Here is a 16245-nt window from a genome sequence, read left to right as displayed (position 1 = left end):
CCACTGGTTTCAGCTGCTGCTTTAAAAAGGTGGTTGGCCTTTCCTTTGCCCATCCACCTGTGGGAGAGAGCTCTGTCTCGGCAGGTCGGGGGCTGCCCTGCCAATCTGCCGCCGGCTCACCTTTGGTGTTCTCCGGCGGCCGCTATGGCTGAGGCCCCCCCTCAGTGTGGCACTGTGCAGCTCCTGCTGGCAGCACCCCCCCCCCAGTGGGTGGCGGGAAGTCAAGGCTGCGCTGGCAGGAAAGCAAGCAGAGCAGGGGCTCAGGTGGCAGCGGCGACGTCCCTCGGAAAGAGACTACCTCCCCCCCCCCGGGCCTCAGTATAATTGTCCAGCATTGACCGGTCCCCGGAGATAAAAAGGTTGGGGACCACTGTCCTAAGTGCTTGGAGGCCCTTTGAGATGAAAGGGGTATGCAGCTTCTTCTGGATGGGATTAGGGTTGGCCTGAAGTAACAGGTGCCCAGTCTGCAGCTGTTCTTAGGTGCCACACTGGCCATGGAGAGGCAGGTGGCTGAAGTAGCCCAGAGTTCTTCTTGCCTGCCTCACCAAGGACAGCCTTTTAGAAACCCAGCCTGGCCTCATGCCTGGACAACGAGGATATCTGTACTGGTATATTGCGGGGGAGGGGGTCAGGATATCATGACTTTGGGTACTTGCAACTTGGGAAGCTGCAAGAATGGTCTGGAGTCCCAAAAAGTCTCCAGTCTTCCTGCTGGCTTGTATAATGCCTCTTGAGGATTGGGCCACAGGATAATCTAAGGAGAACAATTAAGATGCGAGTTCAGAGTTGGGCATTCTAACATTCTCTGATTTGATTCCACAGAGGGCCGTGGAGGTTATGTGCATAGTACCAAAACGGTGCAACGATATGATGAATGTTGGTCGTTTACAAGGATTTGATGTAAGTTTTCATCTCCAGGTTTGTATTCAGACTCCACTAGCATGTCTGAGTTTAATAAAACACAAGAAAGAATGGTTAAAATTTAGATCTATAGATCCTACGTAGCCAAGTATATCTACTAGTATCTATGAGGTTTTATTGACGTTTGTCTTTCATCTGACATATTGTATTATATTTGCTTGGATGTTTTTTTCTGACGTTCTTGGACCATATAATAAATGACTTGAATTTGACTATGCCTGTTTGAGGCATGTCCCAGTGGTCTGGAAGAAGTGCAGGCAAAATCCAGTGGTGGGAAACATTTCCTCTGTGGGGAAACTCCTTGTAGAATCAAACTGCCTTGATTCTTCACTTCTTTAGTGTGCTTTAACAGGCAGCACAAGGTTTCTTGGTTTGTTCCATAAGTGGAAAGAAAATATATATTGCTTAATGTTATGATCCACGTGTGAGCAGGGAGGTTTCACTTAACTTGTGTTGGCTCCTCTTTTCAGGGTAAAATTGTTGCCCAGGGCAAGCTGCTGCTGCAAGATACATTCATGGTGGCAGACCAAAATACGGGACTCTTGCCCCGATGCAAAGAGAGGCGAGTCTTCCTATTTGAGCAGATTGTCATATTCAGCGAACCACTAGATAAAAAGAAAGGCTTCTCAACTCCAGGGTTCTTATTTAAGAACAGTATCAAGGTAAGTCTGCTGAATCTGCCTCCTTGTGCTGGAGGATCAGGATTTTTAGCTCCACTTTGATCTGGGTGTCCAGTCCAACAGCTGTCATATTTTTCTTAAGAGACAGCCAGAACTATTTTGCCCTTCTCACAACTGCCCTCCTCACTCTCTGGGAAAGTACAAAGCGAATGCTCTGTGAAAGTGGACCTCCCTCTGCCCACACACCTTGCCACTGGGATGAACAGCACATCAGAGGATCGGGAGCTGGGAAGAAGAATGGACAGGACTTGAGGCTGGGAGGCAACACTGGGGAGAAGGGGATGGGGGCCCAGGAGTCCAGGGCCTTCGTGATCATAGTCCGAGCATTAACTCTGTGTCAGTCAACTTGGAAACAGCAGTGATGCACTTTTCCCACCAGAGAGGCACCCAAATTTGTTCATTTGGTAATTTGTTCATCTTTTGCTAACTTGTTCATCTGTTGGATCACAAGTTCAATTTCTGGATCGTTTGTTCAACTTCAGCTCAGATTGCCAGCCTGTTCTTAGTACTGCCAAAGGTTGTCATACTGCTTAGGGATGGCCATGAACCTAAAAATTCCAGTTTGGTTCAGGGATTGGGATAGCCCGCAAACTGACCTCTGAACCAAGCTGCAGTTGCCCCAAACTGGAGAACAGGTGAAGTGCCAGAATATTGGAGGCAGGCAAATGTTTTCCCCCATCTTCAGGAAGGGAAAAAAGGAAGATCCGGGTAACTGCCAACCCGACAGATTGATGTCTGTAGCTGGCAAAATGTTAGAACAATCATCATACAGTCATTCCTTGAGCAGCTAGAGCGGATGGCTGTAATTACTAAGTCAGCATGGCTTTCTCAAGCTTAGTCTGACATTACTTGTTCTTATCTCTTTTTCTGAGATAGTTACTACCTTACTAGCTCAGGGGAATGCTGTGGACATAGTTTACCTTGATTACAGTAAGGCTTTTGATAAGGTCCATCATGAATTTCTTATTGACAAGTTGGTAAAATGAGGCATGGATCCTGTTACTGTTAGGTGGATTGCGAACTGGTTGACAGATGCTGCCCAAAGGGTGCTTGTAAAGGAGTGATGAGTGGAGTACTCCAGGGATCTGTCCTGGGGCCTGTGTAGTTCAGCATATTTATAAACGATTTGGATGAGGGATTAGAGGGGATACTTATTAAATTTTCAGATGATACTAAACTGGGAGGGGTAGCAAACACACCAAAAGACAGAATCAGAATACAGGATGATCTTGATAGGCTCGAGAAGTGGTCTAAACTGAATAAAATGAAATTCAATAAGGACAAGTGTAAAATTCTGCATTTAGATAGGAAAAAACCATCTACACCAGGGGTAGTCAAACTGAGGCCCTCCAGATGTCCATGGACTACAATTGAGGTCCATGGACATCTGGAGGGCCGCAGTTTGACTACCCCTGATCTACACCAATATAGGATGGGGGAGACTTGTCTTGGCAGTAGTATATCTGAGAAGGGTCTTACTAGACCAGACACTGAACATGGGACAGCAGTGTGACTTGGTAGCTAAAAAGGCAAATGGGATTTTGAGCTATATTAAAAGTATAGTGTCCAGATCATGTGAATATATCTGACAGCTGACCTGATAAGCTATTAGGTTTAAATGGCTGTGAACCGTTTCACTCTGTTTTGTTTTTGCACCCTTGGAAATGCAGTTACGAGGCCAAAACAAACAGGTTAAATGTCTCACAGCCATTTAAACAGCTGACAGGTAGATCCACCCTTCTCAGCTGGGAACAGGTAGGGTCAGACTGGACAAAAGTCCGATAAATGTTCGGGGAATGCGCCTTCCCTGAACATGGATCCAGGAGCTACAAACTGGGCCAACTTTGTGATTCATTTCATCTCGTGAACCCTGATGCTTCTGTTCCTTGCCAGCCCAACAACATGGACTGGAGCAGCTGGATCTGAGTCCAGGAGCCCCTTAAAGGTCAGGAAGAGTATTTTGGGGCCTAAGCGCTCTTTGTCAGATGCACGAGAGCTTTGATTCCCGAAAGCTCCGGGACTCCTCTCCAATTCCTCTTAACCTCTAAGGGGCTCCTGGACTTGAGGCTCTGACCAGTGCCATATACAATGGGACTATCACATCAAAATCACAAGATTTTGTGAGACAAAATCTTTGTATACGGCACTGGTCAGACCACACTTGGAGTACTGTGTGCAGTTCTGGAGGCCTCACTTCAAGAAGGATGTAGATAAAATTGAAAGGGTACAGAGGAGAGCGACGAAGATGATCTGGGGCCAAGGGACCAAGCCCTATGAAGATAGGTTGAGGGACTTGGGAATGTTCAGCCTGGAGAAAAGGAGGTTGAGAGGGGACATGATAGCCGTCTTTAAGTATTTGAAAGGTTGTCACTTGGAGGAGGGCAGGATGCTGTTCCCATTGTCTGCAGAGGAGAGGACACGCAGTAATGGGTTTAAACTTCAAGTACAACAATATAGGATAGATATCAGGAAAAACATTTTCACAGTCAGAGTAGTTCAGCAGTGGAATAGGCTGCCTAAGGAGGTGGTGAGCTCCCCCTCACTGTCAGTCTTCAAGCAAAGGTTAGATACACACTTTTCTTGGATGCTTTAGGATGCTCTGGGCTGATCCTGCGTTGAGCAGGGGGTTGGACTAGATGGCCTTTCAACTCTGTGATTCTATGATGCTATGATTCATTGCTTTCATGCAGCCTTTCTCAACCTTTCTACCATTGAGAAACTCTGGAAGTGATGCCTGCAGGCCATATCCCCCTGCTACGCCCCCAGAAGTCACATGTCACCAGAAGTGACATCATCCAGATACTCCCCCTGAGCGTGACATCATGCTCCATTGCCCCTCCCCCTACTCTGCTGGGCTGGAAACGGAGCTGGGTCAGGCATTTGCTTCTCCATCACGCCCTGCCACCCCCACCCCCACGCCATTAAGTTGAAACGAGAGCACTTTCTTCTCTCTGCTCCAGTCGCTGCCACGTGCAAGGAGCCTCAGCCAGCAAGGACTTTTATGACCAGGCCCCTCCCCTTCAAACCTCCTCTAGGCCTATCATTGGCCATGGAGGCGGGGTCAACATAATCATGGATGGTCATATCACCTAATGTGTTTTCTAAGAATTTAAAAGATATATTAAAAAGTAACTCAATATGATTCTGTTCTATAATTCATTCCTACTCCGTCTGCAAAATCCTTCTGTGGCTGGCAAGAAACTGACAGTTCCATCGATGCCCTGCTGAGGAAGCCTGTTCTAATGCTATGTGGCTGTCCTCCAAAAGTATTTTGATTTACGTCATGTGATGGACAGCCCTTTCGGTTCATCTCGTGAGACATCCAGGAGAGCACGGCATGCTCTCAATCACCCACTTGAACAATTGAATGGCAGCTTGAACTTGGCTGAAACCTGATCCGTTAACTGGAAGCCCCCTGTGGTTCAACTGCAGGAACATTCACGGGTGCCAGTTGGCAAGAGTGCTGGTGCCAACCGCAGGCTGCAGGGAGGGGGCTAATAGTCGATAATAGCATTGGGTTGGTGCTCCCTTCCTTTTCTTAGGCATGGAAATGCTTGTGTCATTGGGGGAAGTGTGACTGTCACTTCCCTGTCGCGGCATCCCATGGCTTCATTGACCTGTGAAATAAGACCTATTGAAGCTGGAAGTGAGCTACACAGACATGCTCTCACAATCAAGCAGCCTTTGCTTCTCTTGGGCACTGTGAGAATCAAGTGTTGCAATGAAATGCCAAGAACAAGAAGGGTTGCCCCATTACTTAAGTGCCTGAGTGAGGTTGTGCTCTCTGACAGGTTTTTGTGAGCTCTGATTGTATTTGAAGACTTGTGAATGACTCTGCAATCCTCTTGTGGCACAGGGTGGTAAGGCAGCCAACATGCTGTCTGAAGCTCTGACCATGAGGCTGGTAGTTCAATCCCAGCAGCCGGCTCAAGGTTGACTCAGCCTTCCATCCTTCCAAGGTCGGTAAAATGAGTACCCAGCTTGCTTACTGGGGGGTAAACGGTAATGACTGGGGAAGGCACTGGCAAACCACCCCGTATTGAGTCTGCCATTGAGTCTGCTGGAGGGCGTCACCCCAAGGGTCAGACATGCACAGGGGATATCTTTACCTTTAAATGAGTCTGCACTATCACCGACCAACACACCAGTACAGGCTCATAGAATCATATGGTCCAAGAGTTAGAAGGGGCCACAGAGGCCATCTAGTCTAATCCCCTTATCTGTCTAGACGCTGCTTAAGTACTGCCACTGAGGGAGAACTCACTGCCTTCTTGGATTCCCCGCTCCCCCACATGCAGCCAGCTGGGTGACCTTGGGCTTGCCACAGCACCGATAAAGCTGTTCTGACCGAGCAGAAATATCAAGGCTCTCTCAGCCTCACCCACCCCACCGGGTGTCTGTTTGTCAGGATGCCAGACTTGAAACCAAACACTTCTTTGAAAAAAAGAGTTTAATTCAGCAGATCTATCTAAGACGAAACAAAGCCAAATCTGAGGTGCTTGGACAAAATGCAGTTCTTTTACCCTCTAACTTTCCCGCCCGATTCCCATTCTCATGGTCACAGCCATTATAGACCGTGAACCCAGGTTTCATCTGGGAAAGCTTCCAGTCATGATATCATGCCCAGCACCCTGTGGTAAAACTGTGATAAAACTTGGAGCACCCTGTGATAAAACTGTGGCTCCATGGATAAATGGACAACAGACAGGTCATGGTTAAAAGGCAGACAAAAGGCTAAGCATTAAATCAAGGCAGTTATACAAAGATCAAGCATATTAAATCATGGCCGCAATCAGCAGATTCTGTCACTGTGGTGGGGAGAGGAAAGGGAAGGCGACTGTAAGACGCTTTGAGCCTCCTTCGGGTAGAGAAAAAGCAGCAGATAAGAGCCAACTCTTCTTCTTCTTCTTCTTCTTCGGCAGCCTGTGATTTTTTGCCCCTGCTATCTAGTCAGTAGCTTTCTCCGCGTAGTTCAGACCCTTGACTGAAGGGCCTCTCCTCTGCTGCCCACAGGAACCTTTCCCTGCCCTCCTCCAAGGGACAGCCTAGGCAATACTTGAAGCCAGCAGTGCTGCCCCTCTCGACTTCCTCTTCCCCGTCCGAACGTTCCCAGGTCCCTCCGCCTTTCTTCCAGGGCTTGGGCCCAGAGTCGGGGCATGCAGAATGCCTCTCCCCAAGAGCTGTTTCTCTGACTCCCACATCTCCTCAGCAGAGTCGCCTTTGAGCAGCTGGACAGAGGAGTCTTTTGGGAAGTGAGAAGAAAATGACATTTCTTCTCAGGAAAACTTAGGTTGCTGCTGGTTTCTAAATTAGTTAGTTTCAGATAACAAACGTTTTTTCTCGAATGAGTGTCTAGACCCAGGGAGTGAAACTAGTTTGAACATTTGTGGGGCTGCCCTTGTGGTCTGTTCTATGCCCAAAGTGGAGGAGGAGCAGAATCTTTTGCTGTAAGTGCAACTTCTATTCTTGGGGATAAAAATCTCTCAACACAATTTTCCCCCCTTTCTGTCAAGGTGAGTTGCCTTTGCTTGGAGGAAAATGTTGACAACGATCCATGTAAATTTGCACTAACGTCACGAGCAGGTGAAGCTATGGAGACTTTTATTTTGCATTCCACCAGTCCGGGAGTCCGCCAGATGTGGATCCATGAAATCAACCAAATCTTGGAAAACCAGCGTAATTTTCTAAATGGTAAACTGAACTGTGCTTGAAGTGTGCATTGATTGTGCCTCATGTCTCCTTGGTAATGCCGTAGTATGAACACCCGGACTTTTCTTTTTAAAACCTTTGCTGTTGTTCCTTTTCCGGGGGTGGGGGGGCTACTAAATAATGTCCCATGCCTTATTTAGTTCACAAGAAAAGAATTTCATTTTTATATCCACTTTTCAGCATGAGAATTAGAGTCCCAGTATTTCAGAAATAGAGCCTCTTGTGGCGCAGAGTGGTAACGCAGCAGACATGCAGTCTGAAAGCTCTGCCCATGAGGCTGGGAGTTCAATCCCAGCAGCCGGCTCAAGGTTGACTCAGCCTTCCATCCTTCTGAGGTCGGTAAAATGAGTACCCAGCTTGCTGCTGGGGGGTAAACGGTAATGACTGGGGAAGGCACTGGCAAACCACCCCGTATTGAGTCTGCCATGAAAACGCTGGAGGGCGTCACCCCAAGGGTCAGACATGACCCAGTGCATGCCCAGGGGAGACCTTTACCTTTATTTCATGTAAATGCGTTTGTAAAAGCAGCCATTACAAATCAATTAAGATTGATTAATACCAATTAATTAATATTGGCTTTCTTTCATATAATAATAGGAGTTAGTTTGCCCATATCTTTAGTTGCTCATGCCAGGCCACTTGAGAGCAGTACCCACGTGCCACATAGTTGGCACAGCATTTCTTGTTGCTTTTCAAGAGTATTATAATTAAAATGGTTATAGATTTACTCTTAGATTGCTCTAGAGTAGTGGTCCCCAACCCTGGCACCGGGCCGCGGCTCCCTCTCCCCGCCCCCCGCAGTAAGAAACTTGCGGCTCGGCAAGCTTCTTACTGTGGGAGGGGCGGCAGAGGGAAGCAGGGCCACGCACACGCAATGCGCATGCGTGGCCCAGCCATGCATGCACATTGCGCGTTTCCGGCCGTGCATGCGCGGCATGCGTGGCCAGGCAATCGCCCTCCCTGCTGCCGCCGGTCCCCAGCCTGAAAGAGTTTGGGGGCCACTGCTCTAGAGGTTTGGGTCGCTGATCTTCTAGACACACCTGAAGACACCCAAGACATGGGGGCAGCTAGATCTCCACTCCCTCCCTGAGTGTCCCCAGCAGAGAACAACATCTCTTTCAACACTGAGCCGTGTCTTTGTCAGTTCTTTGAGGTTTCGCCCCTTTTTCCAGCCTGCTGGAATGAGTTGCCTGCTGAGGTCTGGACCCTGAGGGCGCTGTGGCCGTCCCACAGCCTGTGTCTGAGGCCAGGGCACTCCAAAGTAGGGTTGGGAACTTTGAGGCCGAAGCGGCTGTTCCAGCCCGAAGCAGCCCGCGAGGAGGGGGGCCATGTGCCTGCATGTGTCCATGTGTCCACTGGCACGCTGGCACCCCCTCGCCCCCCCCCCCACGCCACAGCACTGGCTGCTTCGGGCTGGAATGACCACTTTGGCGGCTGAAGCTCCCAACCCAGTCAAAGTTTTCCCGGCCTGCCTCTGCCTCCTCCCCATTTGATGCCCTCTTCAGGGTCCGGTAGCTGGTGAAGGGTGCAAAGGGAGTGGGGGGGGGGGTATTTATTATTGTAATTGATTGAGAATGTTTTGTTCCCATGAACTTCCCCAAGCCCATGTTGCTGTGAATTGTTATTGTTGTGACCTGCCCTGAGATCATAAGGGGACAAGCGGTATAGAAATTAAATAGTATAATAAAAATTCTGTGAAAGTGCGGCATGGCCGTGTACCATAAATAACAACCTTGGAGGAACGAAATGGTTCTCGTCTGCTAAGTGGGACATTTTCCAATGTGTGGGAGGAATGGAGCCCCTTCCATTATGGGGCAAGGAGAACGTGGGGCACACCCACACCCAAACGCTATTTCCTCATCTTTATTTATTTTTCCATTTATGTGCTGCCTTTCCCCAGGTGGCTCAGGGCAGCTTACAACAGTTTATAAATATAAAACAATAAAATAATTTAAAATCCTGAAATTATTAATATATATTATTAATATATTAAATCCCACAATTTCAAAAAAGTTGCCACCTCCTTTTGAACCTCTTGACCCTGGAGGTACACCTGACATGTTTTTCAGGCTTTCAGGTACCACAAAACTGATGCCACCTGGCCATGCCCCTGCCAAGCCCCTACACACACACAAATAAAATTAAAATACGCAAATAAAAAACAGCCCCCATCTCTTTACCCCACCGCACTTGGCCTGCAGTGCTTCATAAAATACATATTTTTTTTAAATCCCCATCCTCAAAACAGCACCAATGCCCACCAGAAGACCCCCCAGCTTCACTTACCCCATCTGCTGCAGAGGTGGCTGCTGGGTATCTGCAGCTGCCGTCTTAGAATCCCCCATGCCCTGGTACATCTGAAGGGCTCTTGAGCTACACGGGCTGGGAAACCCTGTTCTTCTGAGAGAGGAGGGCACATAAAGTGCTTCCTTCATAATTGGTGGTGGGCATTAGTCAGTGTTTGGGGCACTTCAGTAAGGAGGCCAGAGCTTTGATGCTGTTTCTAGGATTCAGCCACAGGCATGGCAGAGGTATTCTCCTCTAGCGACACCGTCTGTCCCTGAACCATTTCAGGGCTGCCCCTTGTATACCCAGGTTTTCTAGGCCTTGGGCAGATATCCCATAATTCAGATCAAGTTAAAACAGCAGCACCAGCCCTCCTAGATCCCGCTGTCTTCAGCAATCATTCATGAAGGTGACCACAGCCCTCTCCAACTCGTGGCCAGGTCAGAAGCTGGATTGACAATGGTTCAAGGGTCAGTGTTTCTTCCAGGAAACTCCATAGTTGTTCTTTGGCCACACCCTCAACTCCCTTACCAAGAAACAGCAAATGCAAAACTGGGGTAGCTGGCCAAGTCGGATGATTTTCAAAAATGGCCTCCTTTAGTCTATCCAGGAAGAGCCCCAAAGCTAAGGACTGATCAGGACCCTCCCAGAGTGGGACCTCGGCCTCCTCCCTGCCAGCCTTCGCCAGGCACGGGTCAGGGAGGCTCATGGTCAGCCCAACGGTTGCCAGGATCAAGAAGAGGGGGCTGAAGCAGTCGTAAATAGGACCTTGAGACGACCAAGAGGCCTCTAGGTCAGTTACTGCGTCGGAGTCAGAGGAAAGGGGCAACAGGAGGGCAACAGGATTTTCCCGGCAGAAAGGCTGGCAAAAGGCTCTCAGCTAATATCCAGTCTTGACATCCTGGACAGTCCAGTAACTCTGGATGTCAGAGACCTAATGGCTTTAAATAATTGTGCCGAACTTAAACGATGGGAGGTACAAGAGGTCCCGGCGTGCTTTCTGCCCCCTCCTCTTGCATTTGATAAGGTGTTCTGCCAGACTCAGCCATTCCTGCAGCTCTGAGGCAGACCAGGGAGCCGGCGGCACAGAGCGGGCCGAGGGGAGCAGACCCATCCCCAGCCCTGCCAGCCTCCCACTCGCTCCCCGGGCCCCTGGGTCCCACGGAGCCTTCTGAGGGACAAAGACCTGCTGATGTTCAGTTCATTTAATCAGTGTTTTGTTTAGTTTGTCTAGTTCATCATTTTGTGTTGCTAACTCAATGAACATTTTTTTGTTCTTTTTGATATGAAACTCTCTGTATACCAATACTGAGGGGGAAATTTCGTTCCAATCCCAGCAAGTAATCACGAGAAGCACGGGGCTGAATTTCTCCTGCAGCTGCCCATGTTTGATCTCCTGCAGCTACCATGTTTAAAACATTGCTAGAATGGGAAGAAATTAAACATTGTCTGTGACTAACCAAAACCCCTTTCTGACATGGTAGGTGAGAATTAGTCTCTGGGGAGTGTTCCCTTCTCTGGAGAGGCATATTCAACTCAGGGTGAGAGTGTTGTTTGACACCTGACCTCAGGTGGCTGTGCATTCTGACTTCCCTCCGTTTTGCCCATTGCTGCCCCAGCCTTGACGTCACCCATCGAATACCAGAGGAACCACAGTGGCCCTGGGGGCGGAAGCAGCAACAGCAGCGGTCCCAGCAGCTGCCCTGGCCTCCCCAGCTCCAGCCGCAGCAGGCCTTCCCGGATCCCGCAGCCAGTCCGACACCATTCCCCCGTCCTGGCCTCCTCTGCGGCCTCTGCCCAGGCAGAGGCAGACAAGATGTCAGGTACGTCCATTCACGGTTCCTCCCTGCCTCCCCACCTCACCACCCTAGAGGCGGGCCTTGGACAGGCAGCCAGGCACGCACCCAGTGCACCGCAGAATGGTCCAGAGGGAGAAGCAGAGAAGACCCCAAAGATGAAGACTGTGGAGAGCCCCCAGAAGACGCCGAGAGGGGCTTTGGGCACGGCAGACATAGATCCAAGGGGATCCCCTGGCCATTCAGAGGAGATCCGTTTGAGGAGCAGCCTAGGATCCTTGACGTTGGGGAAATCCAGACCTGGAGCCGTCTCACCCGTCCTCTCTCCCGTGACCACGACTTTCCCTGTTTCTCCTTTTGGCAAGGAGACGTTTCCACCCAGCAGCCCCCTGCAGAAGGGCTCCTTTTGGAGCTCGATCCCGGCCTCCCCAGTGAGCCGCCCCGGTTCCTTCACTTTTCCTGGGGACAGCGACTCCCTCCAGCGCCACGTCCATCGCCTCTCTTCACACAGCAAGGACACAGACCGCATGAGCACATGCTCCTCGGCCAGCGAGCAGTCAGTGCACTCCACCCAGAGTAATGGGGTAAGAGACGGAGCGCTTCTGTCCGGTGCGCTCCCCCTCCTGTGTGTGAGCATCACTCTGCCTACTAACTTCTGGCTCTCCGGTGCTGCCTCCTCCTCCTCCTCCTCCTCCTCCTCCTCACTGCTGCGAAATCACAATAATCCACTGCTCCGATCTTTCCCTGTGAATCTCAGTCGTGTTGTCGGTTGCAGCTGTGTGTGGGTCTGCCTGGGATGCAGACGGGCATCGCATATTCAGACGCACAGGAAAGCGTTTTAACTCTCTCTTGGCTGACTTTTTGAAATAAACATGCTAGTCTGACTTCTACTAACTTGCTCCTGGCTTTCCCCCTCTCTAACATGAAGGCAGACATTTCCGCATGCTGTGTGGATAGCCCCTGCAGCAGATACTGGCTTTGGCATTCCCGGTATTTCCACTGCAGAGTGGCTCAGGGCTTCCTCCCTTTCCACTGACCTCTAAGCACGTCAGACCAGAGTCCTGTCCAGCCCAGCAGCCTTTTTGTCCACAGCTGCCTGCCAGATGCCTCAGGCCTGAATTTGCCTCTGAAAGTGGCGCTCTCCTTTAGCAGTCCCCCCACTCTGTGCCCTTCTCTGCGGGTCATAGCCTAGTTGCGCTGCAGTGTTTTGCTGATCCGTGGTCTGTAACATGCATTCCCAGTCAGGGAAGAAGCCCGGAAATACTCATGAGCAACACCCAGTCAAAGTTAGAGGACCCGGAGAGGCCAGTGTTCAATGTGCTTTGCAGTCTGCAGGGCTCAGAGGGGACTGGTCAGCCAGCAGACCCACTGGCCTTGCTGCCCAGGCGTTCAACATGACATTTGCAGGGCACCTGCAGGCACCTGAGCACGAACACGGATGGGCATGTCCTGGCCCTGGCATTGGCACCAGTCCTGTGGCCGCCTTCTCTGCCTCCCGCCCCTCAGCATCTGTACGCTGTTCAAGCCCCTTTGTAGCTTCAGCACAACATGAATTGCAAATCCCTTGGTCTTCGGAACCTTTTTGGGTAGCATGCACAATCTGACCTTTTTTTAACCACGTAGCATTCTCAAGACTTCCTCTTTTTATGCTTCTTGTTTAGTAGTTTTAGGATCTGAGTTTTGCTTTGCATGTCTGTTCCTGTCTAGTGTCCATTACTTGTCTTGGGTCTGGCTTGGGCTTGCCTCCTCCTCCTCCTTAAATGGTTTTCTGAGCTTAGAGAAAAAGGAGCTCGGCTGCTGGGATAAACAGGCCTTCAGCGGCAGTTCTTGTTCAAGGCAATGCCATGTTTCATTGTTAGTGTTTGTACCTGGCATAATGGGAGGGAGGTGCCATGTCTTCAGTTTCAGGGGCCAAATTCCTCATTTTATGCTAGCCTGAATGTCAGAGATGTGTGTCAGCTTTAGACGAGATGTATTCAGGTGCGTCACCATGGTGGCCTGAAGCAGAACAAAGTCTGCGTCCAGGAGCACCTTTAAGACCACCACAGTTTTATTCTGGATAGAAGCTTTCTTGTGCATGTAGAATTGCACTCGGTTGCACGCACTTGTATCCAGAGTTAAATCTTGTTGGTCTGCTGGACTCTTTAGTTGATACGTCTAGCATGAAAGGCCGAAGTGGCCCAAACTCACCCTTGTTGGGAGCGGGAGTGGCTTTAGATATCTGCCCAGTCCAACCATTTCCTTTTCCCCACGTCCTGAAGCTGGAAATTCTGCTTGGCCACACAGAACTTAATCTTTGCGGCGGGAGTGATGTGCTAGTGATGAGAAGAATGTCAACATTAGCAAAATATTGCTTCCTTATTGAACCCCCCCCCCCCCCCCAGGTGGAATTGCCTCCTTTCTGCAGCTTCTGGGCTGGCGACATCCTGTCTCCAAGAAAGTTGTGTGGAACATTTTTGTACATTTGTCACCAAACTGCATCTGTGGCTTTCAGCCTAGACCTCTGGTTTGGGCCCCAGTGTTTGTCCCCCATTTGAAATGGGCTGCCAGACCAAGCAGAGGCTGTCTCATGGGGGAACAGTGTTCCATGGAGTCAGCTGGAATCTGGGCAAGGCACTGAAAGGCAGCAGGCAGGGGGCTGGGGAATGTTTGGGGGGGGGGGGGGACTGCCGTTCCACTTTTCTGAGCTCCCATAAGGCACATGTCTTCTGTGGACAGACCCAGTAGTGATATTGGTAGAACTTGAGGAGGACTTTGGGCTGATCCTGCGTTGAGCAGGGGGTTGGACTAGATGGCCTCTACGGCCCCTTCCAACTCTATGATTCTATGATTCTGTGACTCCAATTAACTGGCCCTGCCCAAACCCAGAACAGAATTTCAGGGACACAGTTTGAAAATCGTGGGTTTATGTGATTCCTACGGATAGCAAGGTTTTGATCCAGTGCTAGTCTAAATTGGAGTGTTACCGTAGATGAGGTAAGCTCCCAACAATGATCTTTATAGCAAGGATGATGGTTCTGTCTGAAATATCTCATTAGAGTTCAGAAAGATTCAAGATAGCGAAGGACAGCTCTGCCATGTTAACTTCATTCCAGTTAGAAATCACAGTTGCCTTTAGTAGTGGAATATAGATGTAGGAACACCTTCTTCATTGTCCTCTTAAGCTGGCAATCATATAGAATGACTATTAATCAGGCAACTTAAACATAAGCTTATTGAAACACCCGTTATGCTGATGTTGTGGAACGAAACCACTTGCTTGCTTTGTGTCTCTCTAAATGTTTTCCTTTTTTCTCTCCTTACATCCAACGTGTTAATCCACAGAGTGAAAGTAGCAGCAGTAGTAATATCTCCACCATGCTGGTGACACACGATTATACGGCCGTGAAGGAGGATGAGATTAACGTCTACCAAGGAGAGGTCGTGCAAATTCTAGCCAGCAACCAACAGAACATGTTTTTGGTGTTCCGAGCCGCCACTGACCAGTGCCCCGCAGCCGAGGGCTGGATCCCCGGCTATGTCCTGGGGCACACCAGTGCACTTGCTATGGAGAACCCCGAAGGATCAATGAAGTGAGTGTCTGGGATACTTGATGTGCAGCACCTGGAATCTGTTGTGGGGAAGGCAGCACCCAAAGAGCCAGAGGGAGGGTTAACTCTGAGCTACTCGTGCCCCCCAAATCTCATTGGTCTCAAAGGTGTTGCTGTTCTAATGCTGTCACGGGGACTCTCATTGTTAGTGTGGCATAAACGTTCGTGGGCTAGAGCCCACTTCATCAGATGTGAGTTTCAAAGGGTTTCTATGCCTGGTTACAAAGCGAAATTAAATTTCATCATCAATCTTCTGTGCAGTTCACACATGGGGACTGCGCATGAGCAGGCCTGCTCCAGAGAGGTTTTTCTCTAGTTAAGCCTCTGGGCACTGCGCACCAATTACACTCTTGGCTCCTATACAGCACGTGCTCCCGTACCACAGCGCCCTACCCTCGGTTCCTCTTTTTTCGCCAAAGGAGTCGGTGGTCTTCTCGATAGTTCATGCCTCGTTCTTATTCTATCTCTATGGCTCAGAAAAGCCCTATTCAAAAAATGGACAGTGCACCAAATGTGGTGCAAAGATGCCTCAGGCTGTCAAACATGATTTCTGTATGGGCAAGGAGCATTCGGTTCCCACTTGTGAATGCCAGAAGTTCACCTCAAAAGACAGAGGCAATGAGACTTACAAGTTACAGGCAGGACTGTGGGAGAAAGGTCCGGGAAGGCCCCAGCAGAGGGTTTCTCACCACCGGTGGTCTGGTCGATACGGACGCTGCCCTTCAAACCTCCGACCCATCCCTGGGTTCATAGGAGAGACAAATCTGGAGACTCTGATTTTGCAGGATGTTTAACCTCCTTTGATTGCATTCTCCTCCAGGAAACTTGGTTTCAAGAAAAAATTCATCTCAAGGGATTTACATCATTTAACTTACCAGCCTATAAAAATGAGCCCAAGGGATGTTACAAAGCGGGCATTTCCACCTTGCTGAAGATTGACTCTGTTGCTAACCCTTCTATTTTAGGCTGCTGCCAAAATTTAGCTATGGCCATCCTATTGCACTGGAATAATTCCTCACTAATAATAATTCATGTTTACCTCCCTCCTGCCCAGAATTATTTGACTCTCAATCAAAACTGGGCCAAATTTTCTAATTTTATATTTTCAATACATAAGGACCACACATCAGCTCAATTTATTATTTTAGGAGATTTTAATGCTCGAATTTGCGCTAATAATAACGATATCTTTGCAAGGTTGGGTTTTGGGGAAGATGATGAGGACTTACTACCCTCCCTTTGGCCTTTGAGGAACTCAAAGGA

General features: G+C 49.4%; 1 protein-coding gene across 6 annotated transcripts in view; it reads left to right on the top strand.

The window, feature by feature from the left end:
- TRIO (trio Rho guanine nucleotide exchange factor) overlaps window positions 1–16245 on the top strand; it is a 309088-nt gene that overhangs the window by 265885 nt on the left and 26958 nt on the right. For 3 of the 6 annotated variants that reach the window (XM_077353339.1, XM_077353341.1, XM_077353340.1), the window contains exons 45-49: window positions 823–900; window positions 1392–1583; window positions 7115–7292; window positions 11216–11976; window positions 14717–14964. In XM_077353339.1, coding sequence (XP_077209454.1) covers window positions 823–900; window positions 1392–1583; window positions 7115–7292; window positions 11216–11976; window positions 14717–14964 — 1457 coding nt within the window. Of the gene's footprint in view, window positions 1–822; window positions 901–1391; window positions 1584–7114; window positions 7293–11215; window positions 11977–14716; window positions 14965–16245 lie in introns of those variants that run through there. The other 3 variants (XM_077353342.1, XM_077353343.1, XM_077353344.1) reach the window with 3 other exon arrangements.

Source organism: Paroedura picta, chromosome 9 (genome assembly GCF_049243985.1).
Source record: "Paroedura picta isolate Pp20150507F chromosome 9, Ppicta_v3.0, whole genome shotgun sequence".
NCBI lineage: Eukaryota > Metazoa > Chordata > Lepidosauria > Squamata > Gekkonidae > Paroedura > Paroedura picta.
This window is presented reverse-complemented; position numbering and strand designations above follow the sequence as displayed.